Here is a 24,749-nt window from a genome sequence, read left to right as displayed (position 1 = left end):
TAGATGTGACAGCCCTGCAGAATACTTGAGCAGTCGTAACAATACGAAAGACGCGCGATTTTATTGAACCACCATGCTCAGAATATTAACTGCACTGTTTATAATTATATTATATGTAATGCTTAATTATTCAATGCGTCTATAAGCGAATTCTTGAAAGCAATATACAATACTAAATCTATTTCTATTAAAATAACAATAAATTTGTTGCCTGGAAGAGAGTTGCCTGAGAGTTGCTTTTCATTTAGTTTAAATTGTATAAAGTTTATGCAACGAAGTGTTAATAAATAAATCACTCATCAAACATACGCAAACTTTATGAGTACAGCTGTCGATGTATTGTCTTTGTATATCGGTAACGTTTATCGCAATACTGAAATACTGAATGTTGTACTGTGTTCTAAAATTAGACACAAGACGCAAGCACTCGCAATATTCATTCGCCTAACTGAATATTAGTTTGTGGCGTATTTATTACGTGTTTATATTTGCTTTTATCCTTCCGTATTTCGCGATGAACTCAGAGAACTGATGAGCAATGAAAGTTGATATCTGACGATATTAGTAGAGATGTATGCTTTTGGAATACATTAAATATTCTCCAATTTAATTATTATAACGAATTGCTATTCATTTTATACCGTCATGCTATGAAATTGAAAACTGCGTGATGTTTTATTTACAGATTCAAAATTACGTTATAACATATGACTATGAAAATATCCAGTACCTATTTAGTTCCAAATTTCCTAACAATATTAGTTCATTTTCAAGCAATCGTCAATTAGAATAATAAATTTGTTTTTTCATAAAGCTGTGAAAGTACCTTCCATCAGTGTAACTAAGTAAAAGAGGCGGATAGTTTATTGGCAGTTCTTATCGTGTGTTCGACGCCCTTAATTTGAGAACTGGTAAATGTAAAATTAGAAGCATTTTAGAAGTGAAAACTTCTTTACCGGCTTTGTTTTTTTGGAATGGGTAAAAAAAATTAACTCGCGTCAGGGCACGTGACCTGATCTGAAAATTCGTAAGACGGATGGAGAGTAGACAACTGGCGCGGCGTATTTAATGTAATTTAAATGTTTATGTACAATAGCGCAATAAATAAATTTTGTATTGAACCACATAAATGATAGTACTTTTATACTGATACTTAAAGCAATTCGTGCAAAATTATTCCCTAACCACTCCAAAATATCAAAAACGCACTCAAACTCAAAAATATCTTTATAGTTATTACGTCGGAAAAATCGTTTTAGAAAAGAAAATTAACCGAGAAAGCCAATTTTTTTTTCAAGATGGCGGAAATTGCACACGGTTATTTTGGTCGACAATTTGAACTTAAGCTTTTCTAGCCATCCCCCACGTAATATCCAAAATTTGGCTTTCACGGTTAATTTTCTTTTCCAAATGTATATAATGACTGGAGTATTATTCATATAGGTAAACATGTACACTCATGAACGTCAAAATAAAACAAATTGAATTAATTGTAAATTTACATTTAGAACCAGTTCAAGTTCACAACGTTAATAGTCAAGTTTTCACTTCTGCCGGCACACCCGCAGTGCAACTCGTCGTTTTTTTTCTTTATTGTCGTTCATAAGTGTACATTGTGTTACCTACATGCATAAAACTAGTTAACTATTTTCGCGCATTCATGTACTTGTTCTTTTCAGAACGCCAACAAGCCCCGAACGAAGCGTCCAATACACAGCGATGAAGCCAGTGAATTGTTTTTGTGTGATTTTTGTGTTACCGCGAGTTTTCCCTTGAAGGACGTGACATTTCAATTATGAAGAGAACAGTGCTTCTGTTTCTAAATATAAAAGATTCGCCATTACAGTAGATTTCGGAAATATACTGTATTAGTAATAAATAATTGTTTTCTCTTCACAGATTCTGATTTCTTTTCCTTGTACTTACGTACTCCAGATTTTATTTGTGATATATCGTAAAAATAACAAAACTTTATAGTCCCTGTATAATAAAGTACTGCAAGTGAGACGTTGAAAGTTTGGACAGGTCTCAAAATTAGTCTCGTGACAATTTAAATTAGGAATAGGCAACAGCTTTGACAGTTGTCATTTGCGAACGTATGTCACTGTCGCTTTGACGTATGATTTTTTTACCCTCGGCTTAAATTAAGAATTTTGAGAGCATTTGACACTTAGATAGTCTTCAAGTGGATAAGATTTGTTTTTGAACTATTTGTGTCAACGAATTTAGTATTAAAAGCTTGTCACGCCATAGATTTTTTTGCTTTTTTTTTTCAAAGCGTTGAACGCATTTTTGTAATCTTTTTCCATCGTAATATTTTCGTCGAGAATAGAATTTATGTCTACGTAAGGTTGTAAATATTAATTGTTACATTTAATGATTGCAGATTGAATTGAGTATTTATTGTAAAGTATTAATTATAGTTTTATTAATAACAAAGACTGTAATACTGTTATTTTAAATAAATTGTTTATAGCTGTAAGTAATTTTTAATTAATAAACAGAGTAATTGAATTATGAGTTTCATTTACAGACCTCTCGATTGCCAGGTATTTTTATTTGATTATCGAAATTAATTAAATTATAATAATTTAATTAATAGTTATAATTTATTTAATTGAAGGTAAATGTTAACAACTTTTTCAACATAATTTAAAAGGAATATGAATTGTCGAATTCACCACCGACACAAGAGGTGAGCGAAGTTTATCCGTTCAAGTTCCGCTGAAGAACCGTACAGTATAAGAAACTTGTCGATTTAGTAATAACACCAACTCGATAAGACAAGCTTAGTTGTTAGCGACAAAGACGTAGATTTATCAAACATTTGGTATAACTATACCAATACGAACAGTCTGCTTGTATTTGTGTCAAAATTAGTTTTTATTTGACCAAGTTTTAGAAAAAAAAAAAAACAAAATTTTGTATTTATTATAACAGTATGTTTATATCATTCTAATTAATAAGTAATTTTAGGTGATATATACTAAACTGCATATTAAAATTTCACGGAGTTAAATTCATTGTGATATGTCATTTTTAAATCGGGATTAATTTTCGGGCCATCGGGTCGTGGGGCATAAAAATGCTAATTTTTATTACTCTTTAACGTGAAAGTCAAATCCAAATTCGCTTATATATGACACCCATACATATACTACAAGCAAATCTTGCGAAAACGAATTCTAAGTAATATTGCTTATGAGAGTGCAACTATTTAATAGATACCTACTTATAAATAATAATATTTTTTTAATTATTTTATTTTAATTATTTTTTTTATAAATACACAAAACCCAAAAATAAACTGAAGAGTTTGGTCGTGATACTTCTTCATTGAACATAAAAAGCACAAAATTTAATTACTTCATAAAGACATCGAAGATCAAGAGAGACTCCAATGCAATAAACAACTTTTCCATATAATTAAGTTCTAATTAAAAAATATTTGATGGTAAATCTTATTAACGTTACAAATATAATAACTTGTAAAATTTACACTAATAAACGTCAGTATTAAAAAAATAAACTATATTATTATATCTATACACTAGACAGTAAAATAACAATAAAAAATAGGCATGGTTATTAAAAAAAATAAAAAAATCCAGTCTTGTTGTTAGCAATATGTATTTCAAGTACAAATCAACCAGTTACAATTGATATGGAGATAACGACTTGCTCTCTGATTAATACGAATTCATTAAAAAAAGGTCATATTAAATTCTAATAAAATCTTTTTTATCTAAACTGTCAAATTCCTAACATAAATAAAAATGTAATTATACACACCCGTTTAGAAGAACTGTCTTCTCATTAAACTAGTTTTAATATTGATTACGAATAGGGTTTTCAACTGTAAACAAATATTCATATCGAATTTTGTGCCTGATACGCCGAGCGAGCTTCATGAATACCTAGTATTTCATTTATATATAATATTAGTTTACTAACGAGGACATCATTAAATAAAACATCAGGATTCATACGAATTTCGTTGACGGTTCATAAAGCGAACGAAAAACGAAAAATTAAAAAGTTATGATTACAACCAAATGTATATTAATTAGATTTTGCTTACCGCGTCTTTATATTGCAAATACACTTATTTATTGAGTGTTTAAGCGGACTGAGCCATTACACATTAAATATCAAAATGTTAATCTTTCGAAAATGTGAATGAAAAGATACCTCTTAATTCACAAACGTCACAAACGAAACGAATTAAAAAACCATTTTCTATCTTAAAAATCGTCTTGTATGATGTAAGAGCGTCATTCAGAGTCCTTATTTAAGAGATATTGGTGACTTAGGTAAGATGAACTTATCTATAATCTCGTCTAAATTAATTTAAATAATTTACCTATTGGTATAAAAGGAATTTAATATAGAAATATTAAACTCAGTTGCCAACCCTGATAAAAGCGGCAATACTTCTTCATTTCCTGTTTATACCATTTAAATATGTAAATTAACTGGTCAGGCATTTTATTAATTGCCGACTATTATCAACAGACACGGACACTGTATAGGCCTATATTTATTACTCATCGTTTCAACTGTAAATCTACAAAAATTACTTGTATATATTTTTTCGCTGGAAAACAATTGAGTAGTAAAGAAGCGAAATTGTATAAATAAATACCCATTCTATGTCAGAACGCATTACTTAATCTTCCTAATAGTGTTGACAAGGACATGTTACAAACTACTGAATATTGTAAACATCAAAATAATGCAGTGAAATCACAAGAACTATATTATTTACTAATCGCAATTGCTACGAGAACACTACAGTTGGTTTATTTAAAAAAACGGTCTGCCAACGGACTGTGGAATCTTTCAACTAGAAACATACAAAAAATCTTTTAGATGCTAAATAATGATTAAAAACAAAGACACCTCTGGCATACTATGTTTAAGAGAGGTCAATTATTACAAGGGATAAGTCTAATTTATAAAACCTAGGTATAAGCGAGGAGGACGGTTTGTCTACAAAGTGTATTTATATAGAATTTGCCTTGGTGGTCCAATACAAGTCAAGAAACAAATACTAGTATAGTATTTTGGAAGGCAAAAACCATTTCATATACACCAAAACCGGATGTTACTGAAGCAGAGCCTTTGACATGTAATACTCTTGTGAAATTTGATGACGAATTTCGATAAAAGGATTGATGTCTATCGAAGACTATTTTGTAATAGCCCTTGGAGGATCTTCGATTTGAATTCTGTGGTTTGCGCTGGGAATCATAGATAAAGTAAATGGCTTACATATGTCAATTTTCATTATAAACCATAGACACGATAACGTCTGGTTTGAATAATTGTTTATCTGTGATTTCATCATTAAGTTGTAGTTTTACACACACACAGTCATTACTAATGTTTTAATGAAATTTTGCCGTTTAATAAATGACATCACTATAGATCTATTCGAAAGCCTGACTGTCTGCCATTGCCTGACGATTATATCAATAATTATTTAAACATAACATCCACTAATCAGGCATAATTAAATTGGTCCGTTTTTTTGTAAATAAGTAAATTTGTCTAGCTATAAGATGTCTACACTTTAGGTGGCATTTGGTTAGAGAGCAATGTTTGTCGTGCACAATAATTTTGCTTGGACTAGAGCATTTATAAGGGTTAGAAGTGACTTATATCCCCAGTAGAGGCATTTTAATTGTCAAATATTTCCATAAAGTTCATTCTATAAATATAGGTAATGTAAAGGATGACATTTCTCCATCAACACGACACTGGCGAAGTACCTTGTGCCCAGTTGGCTCAAATAAAAGCCTTATTTAAAAAAAAGATGACATATGTCACCCTATGGTGTGTCAAAATCTAATACATTTTTGACATACTGAGGTCAGACTTATACAAGAAAATAGCATCCGTTAAGTTTCTATTAAGACCCCCGACACGAATAGACTTAATGACTATGTGTGCATTTAACATTCATCCTAAAAAGAACTAAAAAGTTGACGGCGTATGTCAGGCACAGGTTTGGTTTATCACTTACATGCTAGATTAAAAAATATTGATCATGAGACAGACGATTTTTCCCCAGATTTCCATCTGGGGCCCAGAGCTGAAAAGATATTAGCATCATTGGTAAGGGTATTCCTGTTTATTAATTAGCCTATCAATTCAGCATACAGCATTAAAATGCTTCGTATATAGAGAAGGCTGGGAAGGCCTGATTTTGTTTTAAAAAAACAACTGTGAAAACGGAATATTTAAGTAAGAGCTGGCGCATAAAACAAGTTGAAAACGAGTTATTTATGTTGCTGATTGTCATACAAAGACAGGTAGCTGCGTTAAAAAGTAAAATACAACATGTATTCAAGGACCTTAATTAAATATAAGATTTAGTTCAAGAATATGTATTAAAAGAATACTTGTTTTTGTTCCATTGCATATTTAGTTTTTACCTATCCGGCCTTTTCTATTGCGCCCTGCCTAAAGGCGATTCTAGATTCGATCCTTCGAAAAAATAATTGATAAAGATGTGAAGGGAAACATCGTGATCTTAAGATCTAAAATTCGAGGGGTCAGGATGATCAGTTGTATGTAAAGTCGGTTTGCGGACGATAGTTTAACGTGACAACGTCATAAGAAAACATTGATGCAACGATTGCATACTAAAGTCTTCGAGTGAAAGAGAGATAGATGCAGCGCAATCGTACAATGAGCGTAACGGGACAGTGAACGTAACGGGCAATGTGTCGTGCTTTTCCGTACGTACAGCCAGCGTTGTCCAGACCCAGATATCTGAGGCCCAAAACCCATAAATGATCGTACCACCAAAGTAATTAATAAAATCATTACTTTGCCGGATGTATATACATACGTAAATGTACGTTTATTAACTTTGCAAGTGTTTCTTCTGTGTACAATTAAACATTCATAAATGTTTATTTTAACACTTTTAAGTAAAATATACAAACCCAGTTCTTCCGTTACTTAGATGGTAATGAATACTATACATAATAACATAATTTATTTAACATAATAACAGTTACTAAATCCCCAACTACTGTAAAAATAAAGCAGCTATTGGTAAAACATTAATAGCTGATTCGTTTGATGTAAATCATAACAAAATATTGGGTTATCAGAGAGGATTACAGCAGTAGGTAAATGATAAATCCGATATAACTTTTGCGGTGAATTTGAACTAAAATAAACAAGATGAAATCCGATTAATGATGGTCAGCTGTTTGTAATTCAATCAGAAGTTTCATATTTCGGCCACAGAATATTCGCTGTTTGATTGTATGAAAATTAATACAAATCTAAACATTCTTATATTAATTTGATAGCTTAATTGTGAGTGTGTTATATTTGTAATAAATGTTATGTATGTCTGTCTGTTTTATTGCCGCAATATATATAATTAATGTAATTTTTACAGGAAAATTCTTACCATTAGTCAGTAGATCTATGCATACATTTAACGAGATGAATGTCTTTCCTCTTTTGATGAGATAATGCTGCAATGTACCAATTATAATATATCTTTCATAAAGTGTGTATCAGTTTATAAAATGTGTTTTATTTCTAGAATTTACAAAACCATTTTATTCGCTTTTACTACTGAGAGTGTTCAGAAGAGTTCTTAGGATTAATACTGAGTTTGCTGAGTTTCATCATCGTACGTCGAGACAGAATACTTAATTCCACCCGAACCAGCCAAAATTCGTTTTAGGTTTATTCAAGAAAAGAGCACACAATTCCTAAAAGGCCGGCAACACACTCTCGAGCCTTCTGGCAATGGGCGGTAGTACCTAACACTGTACATCAGGTGAACACGTTTTCCCCCTGTTATATAAAAACCAAACGCTACTGAGTACTTTGGATCTTGTATTTTTTGTTTTTTATTAAGTGCCTTCCTTTTTTCAAATAAGGCACAAATTGCAATAAACGCCTAAAATAAATATAAATAAACTCTACTCGAAAAATTTGTCGCCCGGAATCAGAAGTACGAGGGAGTTAACCAATACGCCAAGTAAGGTAAAAGAGACCTATTGCATATAATAGGCACATATATATATAAAGAGAAGCCTTCGTTACGTACAGACAGACCGACTGTAAATCACATCAACAAACACATGTCACTCTAATTGACGTTATCCGAACATTTTATTGTAAATAAAACTACTGAATATCATCGAGATACGGGATCCAAAGTTGTATACAAGACGTTGTTGTCTGTTATGTATTTACGGCTAAATCACTGACATAATTGACATGAAATTATCTTTGAATAAATGCGAAATATCCACGCCGTTATACAGATGAGCGTTATACAGATAATTGCGTTGATCAATAATAATCAGCGCTCGTTAACCAACTTAATTTTTTGCAAGCACTAAATTAAAAATAGTAAGATTCTAATGCTATCCGTAGACCAGATGTCAGTTGTCATTTATAAAATGTCAACTGTCAAATTTTGAAATAGGGCACAGAGTGCATCTAAAATAATGGGTTAACAAGACACATCCATATCAACAATGATTCCGTTATAAATCTTAGTGATGAAGGCGGCTAGGGAAGCAAGGACAAATATAAATCTTCTACTTAGTTCTCTCTTAGCAAGGGAGCGAGGGTTTGCGGATCATCTCTATATAAAGCTTTAGAACAAGTAATCCAAAAGCGCAACTATTTACGTAATAAATGAAAATTTTTGAGGTAAATATTATTCAGTGGGTCATAAAGATATTCCTCATTATTCAAGCTTCTTCATAAATAACCCTGTGACCCTCTTGTCCTCACTCAGCTGGAGATAACAAGGTGTAATCAACCCATGACCAGGTAACATGTTACCACACAAAAGTTTTAAATATGAATATATATTCGAATTTTTAGGCAGAAATCTTCTTGATTTATATATTATCTATGTATATGTAATAATAGTCTATTTTCTTTTGTACTCTATGAATTATGACTTATTTTAAACTTTAAACGTCAAAGTCACAGGTTATAATTATTAGATTATAATCTGTATTCTGGCATACTGACTAATATAATAATATAATATAATAACGTAACTTAACAGAAAAAAAACATAATAATACGAAAATGGCGTTAGAATTTCACCTCATATTATTGTCGCACTAGATCCTAACTTGACAAGATTTTGCGTGTTTATTTTTTTAATAGTTTTGCTTAACGCACATTAATTTTTAATTTGAAAATGCCCAAAAACTACATCTTCTAGCCACACTAATCAATTTTTGGCGGGAAAACCAATGCTGATTAAAAATACTAGCTGTCATTAGAGTTACTGAAATTGCCGCATAATTTAAAGAAAAGTCATATTTTCCTTTATGAATAAATCAGTTAAAAACAAAAGATAATATACACTCAAGAAATTCGACCTCAAAATGTTTCGTCAATGATCTCAATGATACATTTTTATGAACTAACATGCACCTGTCCACTTTCTTGCTTGTTAAAATACCTCATTGAATGAGACCGCTGAATGAACGAAATGAACGAAAGACCTGTGTGGCGCCGTGTGAGCAAAAACTATGCGTAAATGTTTAAAAACTTGTTTGTTTAACATGTTGTATGTTATTCATATTTATAGGGTAACAATATTTTTAATTTAAATCTAGAATACTAATTAAGCATTTGTCATAAAATTTTGAAAATAGAATAACTGTGATAGTTGCCAGTTATTTATTTTTTATTTTTAGGCTTAAAATATTTCCTGATCCACTTATCTTATGAATCTATGTGTTAATCAGATATAAGTGGATCAGGAAATATTTTAAATAATAAGTACTCTCCTCAAAAGGGTAATGGCCTCCTCCAAGGCTTGCCATCTTTCTTTATCCCGAGCTATTTGCATCCATTGGGGACCAGCGATTTTTTTGATATTATCATCCCATCGAGTGTAAGGTCTGCCTCTGAACCGTTTCCCTGTTAAAGAGGTGAAAATAATTATCAAATCAAATATTTACGTGTAAGTGTTATTCCCCCTATTTAATTTGATTTAGTCTTCTCTTACCCCATGAGGGCGTCCACAGTGAGTCTCTATCTCGTTCGGTCTTAGGTTTTTTAGGTAGGTATTAGGTTATTAGGTTTGCTTGGGACGACGACGGTTCCGCTTACCTTGCTGGTTCCAATCAAGCGTCTGCTGGTGGATATAATTGGAATTTATAATATAATTTCTTTAATTTATAAAATACTAGCTGACCTGGCAAACGTCGTCTTGCCAAACTACTACCTTTAACTCAGCGCCATCTGTTAGAATTGTATCAAATAATAAACAAATGTTAATGTTATCGTAATTTTAGTAAGGATGCCTATTTTTTTGAAAATGAAATATAGCCTATGTCACTCAGGAATGATGTAGCTTTCCAACAGTGAAAGAATTTTTCAAATCTGCCAAGTAGTTTCGGAGCCTATTCAATTCATACAAACAAACAAAAAATCAAACCTTTCCTCTTTATAATATTAGTATAGAAATAATATAATTTCACGAATATATAATATTTTATATAACGAACATTTTTGATTCATGATTTATAAACGGAATGCTTTTCCACGGATTTAGAATATTTATTTAGCAAAACCGTTTTACCCGTTTCCGTTTTAACATTTGCATACGTATACATTACATTTGATTCTGGTTTATTTGTTAGTATTCATTTGAAAAAAAAACATTTAATTATACTGACAACTATAGTTCTATTTACTCGGGTATCGGATTAAAACAATCCTTTCATGTGTTCTCAATATATTGATAAAGGCAATTATTACATCCCACAACGAACGTGGCAGATACAGACAACAGACCTACATGCCGAGGTTGAGCAGCTGATGGTCTGATTCAGCGTGCATGGAGTCGTAGTGTCTTTGGCTTAACATTCGCTTTAACCTTCAAACACATCGTGAGGATACCGGTCGAAAAAAAAAATAGAAAAAAATTCTAAGACAAAATATTTCATCACAGATTCACTTGAGAAATGTTATATATTAGAACAATGTCCATCATTTTTTAAAAGAAAATTCTAATGCGATTACCAACAAGGTTGCTTTAAACATTTAACTCTCCTAGGAAGATGGAAAAGAAAGAGACAAAGCGAGAGTGATTGCGTGACACTTGAATGAATGCGTGTAGGATACCTGTTGCAGACCAGCGCGAGCGTTAGCGATGAGGAGCGTCCAATATTCCAACGAAAGAGAGAGAGAGATAGAGAGTGAGTCGGTTGATCCCCAGAACATGCACGTTTTTATATTAGTTGAAATACGAACTGATTGTTCTATATTATTGATCTATTTTAATTAATAATATTTATTATTATATTTACAAAGATACGACCACTGATGAATTGTAAGCAATGTAAGTAAAGTTTGTCTTAAAGAAACAACATGATTTCACTTAAAATCAATTTTTGCCCCTTGCTATTTTCATTTCCACGTTAAGTTTCATTTCTTCCCCGCGCTATTCTTTATCATTGATTTATATCATTGGGGGATTAATAGACATTCATAATTACAAAAACTTCAAATGTCCTATTAACTACAATTGTATGTACACCCCACATGCCGGTTCGCATCTCGTTTTAATAAGGGCACGTAAAGTACCTACTTGTGAAGTCACCGCCTCTTGATCAAAAAACAACATGATTCTTATTGGTAAGTTTTTTTGCGAGGCGGGACTGACATTTAAAATATTAACGTTCAAATTATAGACCATACGAGTCTTGGATTAATACAAGAAGTTATTTTTAATGAGCTTGTTTGAAGTAGCCTTGAGCCGCCATTAAAAATCACATAGCAAGAAAAAAAGCCCCCTACACAACCATGCCCTATTGGAGTAGCTTGAAACAAATTTTTACCAAAATATTTTAACTGAAGGAAAAGTTTAACAAATTTGATTCAATCGGAATAATACAAGTACACAAGACGGCGTTCAATTATTTTCCAATTGCGCCAAATAGAACCGGTTAAATTCCGAAATAACACTACTTGTGTCATTATTATTATATTATACATGAACAAGCAAAGCAAAAATATTTATTCATCTATTTCTTATAGTAGTTTTAGTAACAATTATTATTATCTTATTTTTTATTTACTATGTACTTTTACACACAAATCTTCCATCAGTTCTTTACTTACACTGTTAATTAATACTATTATTATTATTTTTACTATTATAACGTTCTATTTCTTTTCTTGCGTCCGAGGCGCAAACTATCTGTTGTGGTCTCTGTCTGACACAACACACAACCTTAAACCTTATTCATATTTGTTCATCTTTTTTGATTATTACTACGAGTATTACAATTTTTTTGTGTGTTTCGTTAGTAATAAATGTTTTCTTTGTCTATGTCTAATTGACAGCGTGTATAAGTTCCTAATAAATATAGTAAATATGAATATAGTACTATATTTGAGAGTAATTATTTATAGAGATTAAGGTTCCTTTAATTATCTACTGTAGAAAAATTACCTTTCCACATCCCCAACATAATTTAGAAATAATAAATCATTTTACACTAAGTTTGTTTTATTTTGTTCTTTCTTAATTTTATTTAGTTATGCTCTTCTAGCCTTTTTTTTCCTTAAACGCCATTGAGAGATCGCTGAAAAGCGATAAGACCGCCTCTTTCCCTCGTTATTTATTGTAAGTTTAAGATTTATGCAACGAAGTGTTAAAACATATACCTAACGAAAAAATTAACCAGCAGCATTATCTGAGAAACTAAATTGATTTTGATTATATAGACTCCAAAATCTACATGGTTTAAGACACATTTCGGTATGATTTTTATTATGCATAATTTTATTAATTTCCATTAACGCATAAACTGTACCCTATTTTAATTAAAGACTATAATTTAAATATATGAAAATACTCTCTTAAATTTGGTTATACACTGGAAGTAATGAGGCTTCCAAATACCTGTATAGAAAAACCCGTATGAAAAGTCCACCGGTATCCGATAATACATTCAATCAATCCAATAATTTGACAGAGCATTAAGGGACAAGCCAGGTTGATTTATAATAAGGTTTTTGAAGAGATTTGTTTCCAATTCAACTTTTTAAATTACTTACAAATAAGGTTAAAACGTATAACTTTGTATATTAATTATTAACATATAATTTAAAGCAAGAAACGAAATTCCACCCGATCACATTTGACGTTTACGACTGAGCGTTTTTAAAGTTTTCTGTGCACCACCACAATGAGAAACCAGCTGCCTAGTGAAGTATTCAGAACCAATTCAACTTAGGGTCCTTCAAGCACACCAATTCTTGAAAGGCTGGTAACGCACTCGCGATCTTTCTGGTATTGAAAATCTCCATGGGTTAGGTTGGGTTAAGAAATTCACCAGTGATACCAGCGGTATCACTTAAAACCAGGTGAATTTCTTGCTCTATTAAAAAACAAACCAATTATACGGGAAAATGAAAAGTGTATCCATGGCTTTTATGATGGATTCAGGCCTGAAGTGGGAACGTAAAATGAACGACGAAACGACGCCGTGCTGTGTTTGTATGTGGTCAATAGTATCTCTAATCCATACGTACGATACGACATAATCCGTTTGTCCAATCAGAATTAAACGATTTTGTCTTTTGTTATACATTCTCTACACTTCTGATTCCTAGCGATTCAATTAGTTTCATTTGGCTTTAAAGAATTTGAATAACATACATATATTTACGTAAAGAAAAGGCGTCGACGTGGTTATTGGTGGAGAGTTGGCAAACATAATATTTGATGAGTTATTTCCTATAGTTAGCTAAGCACAGCTTGCGGAATTGTCAAAATACCGGCAATTGGTAGTAAATGTAAATTTACAATTAATTTAATTTTTTTGACGTTCATAAGTGTACTTGTTTATGTAGATGAATATAGATATTTTATTGTTGTTGTTGACGTAAATTAATACCAACTATAGGAAAAATACCTTCATGATTCGAAGTGTACAGACCTACAACCAATATTCAACCCAGACATCGATCATTTCTATTTATCTTTTGACTCTGTGAGACGCACACTTACATCCAGCTGTATCCATTAGAATAGTTATAAATTTAAATCTTCTGCTTTTTCATACTTAATTTCAATCTTTAAATTTATTCGTGGTTTTATAAATTCATCATTGATAATTTTACTCTTCCTATCTCCCTAAGGTATTTAAGGTTTAACTATAGGTGGCGATTAGTAATAAGTATTTTTTTATTTTATTGTAAAAATAATTTACATTCTGCTAAAATACTGTAAATCTTCCTTAAATGCAATAAATAAAAGATAAAACAAAAGTTATACAGCAAAGATACACTTGTTATTATTACAAACAGTTGCGATACCTAGCAATCACAATTGCGCCTTTTCGAAATGTTGTTTATGAGTCATATCAAATATTTATGAGTTGGTTTAAGGATGTTCCTTGAATAAAATTGCTTAATTAATTCGGCTCATAATAGCACGCCTTTAACTAAAATTTGAAGCGAGCTTAAAAATATCCTCAAGCTAAATTTCATAACAGCAATTTTTAATTATGTGAAGATATTTCTGCATAGTTTAAATATTTTTAATAATCTTGAATTTATCGCATAAATTTATCCCATTGAAACCACTTTCGCATGCTACTATCAAACGTACTTTTCAGATATCAAATGGATATAACATGCCAGAGATTTATTGATTCCATGTACGGTGAGTTTCTTACCGAGACCGATGTCATGTTTGGGTAAATATGCTTTAATAAAAATTCAAATAAACTTCAAGAGGTAGACATTCTTCTTACAACATAGCCTAAGAGCTGCAAGTTAATTGAAAAATAAAAATATTGTTCAATATTGTTGGATTTTATAATGAAAACAAAATCAGGTAGTCAAATTTTAAGACTGAGATTGTTCTTTTTATAATACATATACTTTATTTTAATATGAGAAGTTGTTCCAATCACAGCCCTATACCCCACACTCACTAGATCTTTTTCCTAACGCATAATAAATGTTTACGAAGCAATACAAAAAAAACAAAAGATGTATGCTGAAGTCTCTCAAAAAAATTCTATAATATAACCCTAATCTAAAAAACAAAGGATCGTTTATAAACAGTAAAAGTATTAAAATAGATAGATATGTAAGATATTTTTTTATTGACGCATTCTAAGACATATATTTTAAAATTAATCTATTCAATCAAAGGAAAAAAACGGAATCAATCTAATAAAACAAAAAAAATCTTTTAACAATACAAATAACACTTTACTTAAATTATAAAGAGCAGCGGGTTCAATACCGATCTCACAATTAATCCTAATCTACCTTCACGTCAAGTCATAACTTATTTAGAAAATGTTTAGTAATTTGGAGACACAACACATGGCGCCTCACTCCTCACTCGAAGCATTTCCTCAGATCTGATTTGTCGTAACAAAATTCGAAATTTTTTTTTGTTAAGTAATGATTCTAAATTATGAAACAATCAAACGATTGAGGAATATTTTGTAATTTAAAAACCATTACTTACATTTTGCGAAATAGCCTTATTTGATATTACAGTATTAAACATGTCAGTAGATCTTAGCCTATAAAGTAATATCACCTGCAGTAAACGCGTTGGTGTTTGTTTACCTTTACGCCTTTAGAAGCGCTTTGTTTGAGAAACCAAAGCTTTATCCTTGTAAATATTACATTCTCCACAGATCTTGTTTGACGTCAGTAAAATATTTTTTCTACTTTATTAAACTATTGACATTACGGTGACAATTAAAAAAAATATATACAAAGATTTGATTTTTGTATATATTTGACTCTTTAAGCCTTTTACGGTGGCCATATACTGACTTGATTTTGTTTTGTGAAATTGTAATGTTTTTAAGATTGCCTTAGCTTTGAAATTGTCCATATAACTTTTATAAGTTATTAAAATACGGTTTGCCAATCTAGAATCCTTTCCAAGCCATATTAACCGAATCATGTCGGTTTAAATAAAATGTATATATCACGTGAAAAAAAGAATTTATTCGTACCACACTCGATAACGAACGGAAAGTCTTGGAATAAATATCATTACTAATTTATCTAAACGCATATTATTTTTTGTTAAGGGTTCTGGAACGCACACATCACAAGAGGATTATACACAATACACTATTTTAATAGTTACGTAATAATTAAAATATAAGACGAGGTGCTATGGCAGCGCTAGAACGACGCATTAAACAGGATTCAATCAAATTTGTAATATTTGTTTAGTTAGGAATATACGCTTTGGTTTTCGTGTTTCTTTCTAGTTTTAATGTGTGGATATTTGTTTTCACTATTATCCGCGTTTCTTAGTTTTGTGAAGTAATGTAAAAGGATCAATTAATATTAAACACTTTTTAGAAAACATAATTGTATATCAACTGCTCGTTCTTGTATAAAGCTAAGAGCAAGAGCTAGAGCTGCTTGAAGTTAAAAAATAACATCAGAATAACGAAGCAATTTGAACGACGGAGTATTTCTCATTTGACTTGAAATATGTCAAGAAAGTTTGTAAATCGACGAAGTTTCGGGCGGTAACAAAGTTAAAATTATTTCAGAAAAAACTGTCTGAACTTTTGTGTCCCACATACCTAAATGATAGATTTTAGTAAATGTACTTTATTATAGTTCAAAGTTGTATTACCCTAACATTTTCGGCTGCAACTTTGCACAGAAAACTGATTTTTTTAAATGTAATAGGAGGCAAACCGCCCATGGACACTCACATTGCCACAAAGCTCGTTAGTGCCTTGCCGGTAAGCTGCTTTCCTTGACTATCATGAATGCATATTTCTAGAACTATCCACGTCGGCTATATAATTGGGTGATACCAGATCGCTAGGTAGACACAAGTTATAAGCACTCGTTTTTAGGGGCCCCATTAGAGTGGCGCGTACACATGTTCTTCTTAAAAACATATAATCTAATCTATATCATATACTCTGTATTTAGAATACTTATTTGCTTTATAGTAGGGAATAACATGCACATACGTGGGTAACACTGAAAATGTTTAGACACTGGCCAGTTAAAACATTGCTAATAAAAACTTTTTTTTATTTCAATTTTAGAACCCTTTGGTAACTGAATGTAGTATCGCTACTTTAGCTACTCATTTGTTTCTGTGAATTGGCAGCAAATCTAAAACTCTTGTTGTACGTGAAAATGAACCTGACGCGAGAAAATTTTCGGTCAATGATGTATTATGAGTTTCGGCTAACTCAACAACAAAGCTATAGGCTGCAATTAGCATTTCTCAATGAAACCCCATCTCGTGCCACTATTTAAAATTGGTTTTACGAGTTTAAGCGTTGACGTAGCAATCTCCATCGCTTTTCTCAGGTACCAAGGAATGCGGTGATGTATAGAGAAATGGAGATTACTACGAAAAACAATAAAAGTATTGGCAACTTTTTACACTACGCCGATTAGTTACCCTGAACAGTTCTTTCCAAAATACGGTACAAGATACATCTTACGGCTTATCACGCGCACCCACAACGCTTTGACTTAAACGAATATTATTTTGTTAGAATTTTAAGCCTTCTTTCGGGAACATAAAAAACATGAAATATATCTGCAGTATGATTATAGACTATTGATCACCCAACACCCCTGGGCACGGAACAACCAAAATTTCCATCTCAACGATCAAGGGTTACTATGTGCATTCTCCGAGATATCTTTGTCCCAACAAACAAAAGCCTGTACGAGAGTTCACAATGAGTAATATTCGATACATGATTATTCTTGTGAGCGTTATGTATACTAACTTTAAATTAAAAATATTTTTAATTTAGCGTGATAGTAATAGTGTTCTGTCTAGGCAAGCTTGTCTGTAATTGCACCCAGTAGGTACTTTCTTTTATTTGTCAAAATACAATCTGCATCATGGTATCTGCATTTAAAAACCAATGTGGTTTGTTTATTAGTGTAACAATAGCAGACTTGGCAGGATCCCGACAAATTAATATAAGAATAGTTCTTGAACTTGTAAATTATGATGTAATAGTAGTGGCTATGAAGCCATTAATATTGGTTTCCATAGCTATGAAGTGAATCAAGGACGTACATTTGAAAAATGGAAGAAGCGAAGGGAAGCCTCGCACGTGCGTTGCCGGTCTTTTCTTGAAAGAACTTAGTCGAATTTGAAAGGAAATAGTTCAGTGGAAAACTTTTATTTTAATGTTAAGTTACAAAAGTTATTATAAAAGTTTGAGTAAAAAAATTAAATTAAAAGAAAACTTTAAGAGGTACGAAAACGTAGACATATTATTGTAAAAAAACTCTTTTTTTAAGTCCGTGTTAGGCCCTTTAATTTTAAATATTCGACGCTGCTTACGCACAATGGGTTGAATATGACGACGCCTTGATTCTATACATGACGTTAACAACTTTGGTAATTTTTTTTATAATATTGATTTTGTATATGAAATTATACTATGATTGGAATTGTATATTAATGTACTAACTGAAGATTCCATTTGATACGATACATATAAATTTGATTAATTTCTGTATACATTTCAAGTAAAAATAGTAAAATTAAGTATTGAAATAAACTTTATTCCGTCTAAAATTTAATTTATCATTCTCTTGATGAATGTTCTCTGACCCCACCGATAAAGTAAGTTTTAATATAAAATGGCAACATATAGGGGTTATAAAGTTCAAAATTTATGTGAGCATAAACATCCCTTATAAACTCTGCTGTCTGTATTGACTTTGGGTGGCAATTATAAATTCTAATTAAGGAAGCTTTAATGTGTAAAAGTACTTTGCACTTCGTTATGCTAATAAAACTAAGTTGGAGTTGCGGCTTTGTTTGTTGAATCTATGAGAAACTTATGTAACGATGCGAATTTAAAAAAAATACTACGTCTCATGGCATCAGATTGCCTATTTTTTTAATTTACAGACAAATTTTTATACCTAAAAAGTGGATTTCGGGTTTTTTTAAATGAGTAAGTATTATTTGATATAGGTTTGGTATATAGACAGCTGGGACTTGATTGGAATATCGCAGTTTAATATCTCTAAACTATGTTAAGTCATAGTGACCATGCATACAGACCCACTCACACTACGGGGAACTAAAAGTGGCCTGTGGCCGTATGTTTCTAGTACAATAAAATTTTATATTTTTCTGTAAACCATTTTGCTACATTGCATATGCTAGTATGACGGTAATAACTACTATTTCGAGTAGTAAATCCAGTATTAATCTTTAACAATAAAACCTACATCTCATCTTAAATCGCTCAACCAAAACGCCCCGTTACATAATTCATATCTCATTAATATTAACACGGCCTTCTATATTCCCTTGCTTTATTTTTTTACAACATATAAATACCTTGACTTGGAGAAACCATATTACACTATTTTCACTTAGCTAAGAACTGTTTGTTATATACCAAACATTACAAACATTCATTTTATGTCACTCAAATAAATGTGGAGTAAAACGCAAATAGAATTTTGCAATCTTCGGAAGACAAAAATTAAAATATACCAGGTTATTTTAGTTGGCGATTTAGTTTGAGTTTGAGTTAGTTAAGCATGGCGATGTCCTAAATCGTCGGATATACGCCTTGACAGTATAGCCAGACGTAGGCACTCTCTTCGACTGTTTCATTACATTACAATTAATATTCCATTATTTGGCTTATATTCTATTATTATACGCAAGTGGTCAATATAGGTGTATAAACATTTTTTTCACAAAACCTCAAAATTTATGTTAAAAATTAAAAAAAAAGTTTTAGGTCTTTTTATCATCTACTTACTACTTTGCAATTTGATTATTTTCCATGGGACTTTTAGTTTTGCCGGAAATCGAGAAATCGTTTTCTACCCTTAAATCTCACCCCCTTCCCCACCTCAGATCGCCCGGAAATTATTTCTCTTTAATTTTTTTATAAAAAATATTTTTTTTTTACATTTTATTATGTTAAAAGGCTTCTACCCTGGTCTAAGACGAGACTTAAAGTTTGACAATTGACACAGGGATTGTTCAGAACGTTTTAGGATACAAATAACGCACGCAAAATCACAAGACACACATCGTTTAGAATAAAATATACGCAAGTAAATAACGTAAATTAATATTTCATTTCCAATAACGCCACAGCGTGTGTGAAGTTGTTTTGTAGTGTTTAAAATGTCATGAGCACACATTCAGATCAATGAACAGGAAACAGGAGAGAAGGGAAACGACATATAACGTATATTGAAAACGATAGAAATTGATTTCTACATTGAGGTTTAAATCTTTATTAAAACGGGTTTATGTACAATGAAATCTAGAAACTCACTAAATAATAGATTTAATTGATTAATTTAATAAATGATCGATTGCTAATCGGGTGTGTCGATCGAGATGATGTTGGCACTGCTCTTATATTACAAGGCCTTTCCCATTAGGCCAACCTGGTGGCTCAGCGTGCCACTCTCAACTCTGTCGTAGGTTCGATTCCCAGCTGTGCACAGGAACTTTATTCCTAAGTGCGCATTTACATTCGCTGGAATGGTGGAGGAAAACATCGTAAGGAAACCGGTTTATCATCTACTTGCCTATTTGATTAGACCTAAAAAGGTTGTACTTCCACCGATTTTTTATGGTATATTTGAGACAGAAATCCGAATTTTACGATTCTATAATATCTTATTTTTTTTGTAATTCAGATTTAGAGAAATCAGTAAAGTGGTTGATGCTGACAGATTGGCTAAAATTATCAATTTTCCAGACCTTAAAGCTAATAGCTAAAGACAATTAGTGGAGTATAAGGATTCTACATTGGCATGCAGGTGATGGGACGTGAGTGAGAGGACGTTTGCGACAGCGTTGGTACAGAGTCCTGGTGCAGCTGTCCGACACATGGTCCCGGCAAGTCCACAAAAATGGCCTTTGAAAGGGTTTGGTAGACTATGAGAGGGTTCCCACACTTAAAAACAACAGTTTAGAATTTGTATTATAATTATTTAACTGTACCATAAAAGACTTATAAGGATTCTACAAATAAAATCATCAAATACGCAAACCTATAAAAAGGACGAAACGTCGTCTGCGAGTTGCCATATTTTAACGATTATTCCCATAAAAATAAATACGCTATTGAAACATCGTAAAGGCGATATTATTGAACTTCTCATATCTCATATCTAATACGTTGACAAGTGGTTCAATGCCCGCCGACAGAACATACGACGCGTCAATGAAAATACTATATTATTAACAGAAAAATAGATATAGAATATATTTTTACCCAAAGATTTGTATATCTTAAGTAAACCTAAGCAACCTTTGTTAATAATTTGAATTATATGAGACAAACGTACTTAAAAAGTTAAATTATTTTAACAGTATTTACTATTTTCACAGTATCGCAATACAATGAGGACAGGTACACCTTTAACGCTGGCAGCGTTTCCTCACTGGCATTACAACAATTTTTTTCATGTAGGTAACTCAATGTACACTTATGTACATCAAAAAAAGAAATATATATTAAATGCTGCTAAACTTTTTTTAAAAAAAGGGCGTAGAAGGGGAAGAGATTTGTTTTAATTTTTTGATAACCTTTTAATTATTCTTATTATTATTTACATTACATATTGTGAATACTGCATATTTGATTTTTATGTTACGTGAATAAATATGCTTATATTTTTTAAATGATTTACCCATTTTACTATAATATTGACAACCAATGCTCGATCGAATCGACGCTCTTGTAACATATTATAAACCTAACCTAACTAATCCTCAATCATGAGGATTGAGGATCTGATTTAAAATTTAACTTATTAAGTACTTTAATGTCGTTAAATATATGTTTTTAAGTATAAAATCAATTTAATTTCTATCTATGCCATTCGGTGCTAACCATGTCCACTTTTTCGATTTTCGTTTTTTGAAGAAACTATTTTTTTTTAATTGTAAGCGAAAGAAAAATTTTGTAGTCTTTGTCAATTGTCATTTATGTCACGGCTACTGTACTTTCCTAAGACAAATTCATCTTTGTTTGATTTCCTATCAATCTTAGCTTTAAAGTCTCCCATCATAATGATGTTCTTTTTTTGCATCAATTATGTCATGTCTTTATAAAATGTATCTTTCGCTAATTATTAATCTTGTTCCGTGGGTACTTGAATAATGGACCTTGGTTGTTTAGATTTCGTTAATTTAATGTTGAATACGGCGATTCTTTCTGATATTCCTTGACTTAACTTAAACTTAACGGTGGTACCGTTACACCACTGTCGCCTACTTTTAAAAATTCCCGCTGTCGCCCATTCACTAAACGGTTTACACTGCGAATGAGAGACTTTCTTTGAGGTAAAGATGATGCTGAGCTCCTTATTAATAGAAGAAAGAAATATTGTCTTGTTTCTTAAAAGACTGGTAATTTCCTGTAACCTAACATACACCTTACTATAATTATATAATAAAGAGTTTTTAAATCAATAAAAGCAAAGTGCCTTTTCCATTAATTAGGCTTCCAAATATAGCAGCTAATCTAGCTTTTGTTCTATTACAGCTTGGATCGATATAGAGTTTACGCTCCAATCAATAGCTTGTTACGATAGTGTTGGGCGTCTCTCGAATGAAATAGCCAGTTTAATTTTATACTAACTCTATATATGTAAATCAGAGGTTGTATTTCTAAAAAAACAAAAATTCAATAAAACTATTTTATTTCTCTTTATAATCAAGTATACTAAGGGCCTGTTTCACAATGTACGGATAAGTTCCAAATATGCTATTTATTACTTATTGGTAGGATAAACAGTATTTTCGCGTTTCACGACTGACAGATAGCGCGATTCGTCATGAAAAGTGAAGTTTCTTATTCGGAAGTTTTATCTTCCAAATATGAGTTGCATAGCTATTTGGCACTTTATCCATACTTTGTGAAACAGGCCCTAAGTGTTATGTTAGTAACGTGTATTAGTCTATCCAAACTTACCCAAACTCCATATTGAATTGAACTTTTAATATTAGGCGAGATCTGAACTAACTGGTGATTTGCACTAAGAAATTCATTTTTTGTTACAAATCATAAATTAATTATTTTTTATGTATTCTATCAATATAATTATTTTATATGTATTTTATCAATAGAATCTCTCTCTTTGACGATATTTCAAGCACGTAAACTGTAAATTTTATATCAAACGCCATTAGGTTACAAAATAAAAGTTTTAACGAAATGATAAAAATACTTAATATGGTGGTTAAGTATTCTTAAATTTTCAAAATTTACGCAGTATTTTCTTATTTTTTCTTTTATAAATACCTTCTCCTGACAATAACAAACACAAAAAATTGCAAAATCGGTCCAGCCGTTCAGGCGTGATGCCGTGACCAAGGAAAATAAGGATTCATCTAAATTAAGTCCTCCGCATCATGTCAAACAAATTTTCGAACACTGCAAAAAAATGTTAACGACATTTCCTGAGGATGATAGAGGTATACAGTTCATTATGGTTTGCAATAATTTGACTTAAATTTTCCGATATCTGAATACACGAAATCGAAGGTGAAGGAAGCAAGGACTATATAAACTGATGCCTCAGTAATATTTGAGTTTAAGTCGTTCAATAGCTCGAATTATACCTCGAGTTGTTGAGCGCTATGCAAGCTACAATCTGTATCGAGTTCGATTCGGCTAAGTCCTCACGTACGTTATACGTGAACAAATGGTTGAACGAATGGAGAGGCTAATTTGTACAGTTCCATAATAATATGAACTTTGTTTTTTTTTGGAACATAGGATCATAATGGTATCACTTGTGGTCAAGTTATTATCTCTATGCTTTTAATAATTAAATTGAATGTATAATTCGTTTTTGAATATAGATTTATGTATTGGATTCCGACGGAAAAGCTGCGCCGCGGTCAAAGAAATCAAAATGGTGGATGTCAAAACAATTTGACAATCTAGGTTTATAACTAAGAATACACCTATATAGTATGGTGTTGATTGACATGAGACAGACGATACAGTGTTTTGCGGAACAAATTTTAATAAATAATAATGTTTTAATTAATAATTTGCGAAAATTCGACATGATTGAATATAAACTAAATTAGACAAAAGCTGATGATTTTGTAAATATCTTTTTATTGAGAAATTTTTTTTATGTTTTGTTTTTAATTAGAGTCAACGATTGAATTTATAGTGACCGAGTCAGTTTTTTCCGAGGGACGTGAGACGGAGCAAATGTGTCCACACAACAAAAAATAATTCGTTTTAAATAATATTTTCTTAACCACCGCTATTAATATACGAAAAAAATAGTTTAAATTAACGGAAAACGTATATACATTAAATGAATATAAATTGCAATAAAAAGGTGAGCTATATAATTATTTAAAAGAAATATGAAAGCCAACTTCCAAGTTTCTTTGATAGCTTACAAAGCCTTTTATTCTTTACACAAAGGTTTGATTCTAAGGAATTCCTTAGATTTCTATAAATCGATTTTTTGTGCTAATCTTTAGGTCGGCTTTTATTAAAAAAATTGGTACCATTGACATTTAAAAAGTAGGTGGAATAACATGTAAGTCCCAAAATAACGTGGGTTATTATGGAGTAGATATTCGGACAGTCGTTTTTACTGTCATAAGTATGTCGCCTGAAAGAGATCGCTTGTACGAATTAAGGCCGTACGTGTATTCTTGTTTTCTTAAGTATCAAGTAAAAAATAAATGTTTGGTATGT

At 31.4% G+C, this 24,749-nt stretch overlaps 1 protein-coding gene across 2 annotated transcripts in view; it reads left to right on the top strand.

Moving 5' to 3' along the window:
* Positions 1-2,494, top strand: part of LOC111000735 — a 49,482-nt gene extending 46,988 nt beyond the window's left edge. For both annotated transcript variants that reach the window (XM_022270292.2, XM_022270291.2), the window contains exon 21: positions 1,680-2,494. In XM_022270292.2, coding sequence (XP_022125984.2) covers positions 1,680-1,723 — 44 coding nt within the window. In that variant the 3' untranslated portion in view covers positions 1,724-2,494. The remainder of the gene's footprint in view (positions 1-1,679) is intronic.
* The last annotated feature ends 22,255 nt before the right edge of the window (positions 2,495-24,749 follow it).

This window comes from Pieris rapae, chromosome 9 (assembly GCF_905147795.1).
Source record: "Pieris rapae chromosome 9, ilPieRapa1.1, whole genome shotgun sequence".
Lineage (NCBI taxonomy): Eukaryota > Metazoa > Arthropoda > Insecta > Lepidoptera > Pieridae > Pieris > Pieris rapae.
The sequence above is the reverse complement of the archived record's forward strand: the minus strand, read 5'-3'. Positions and strand labels throughout refer to the sequence as shown.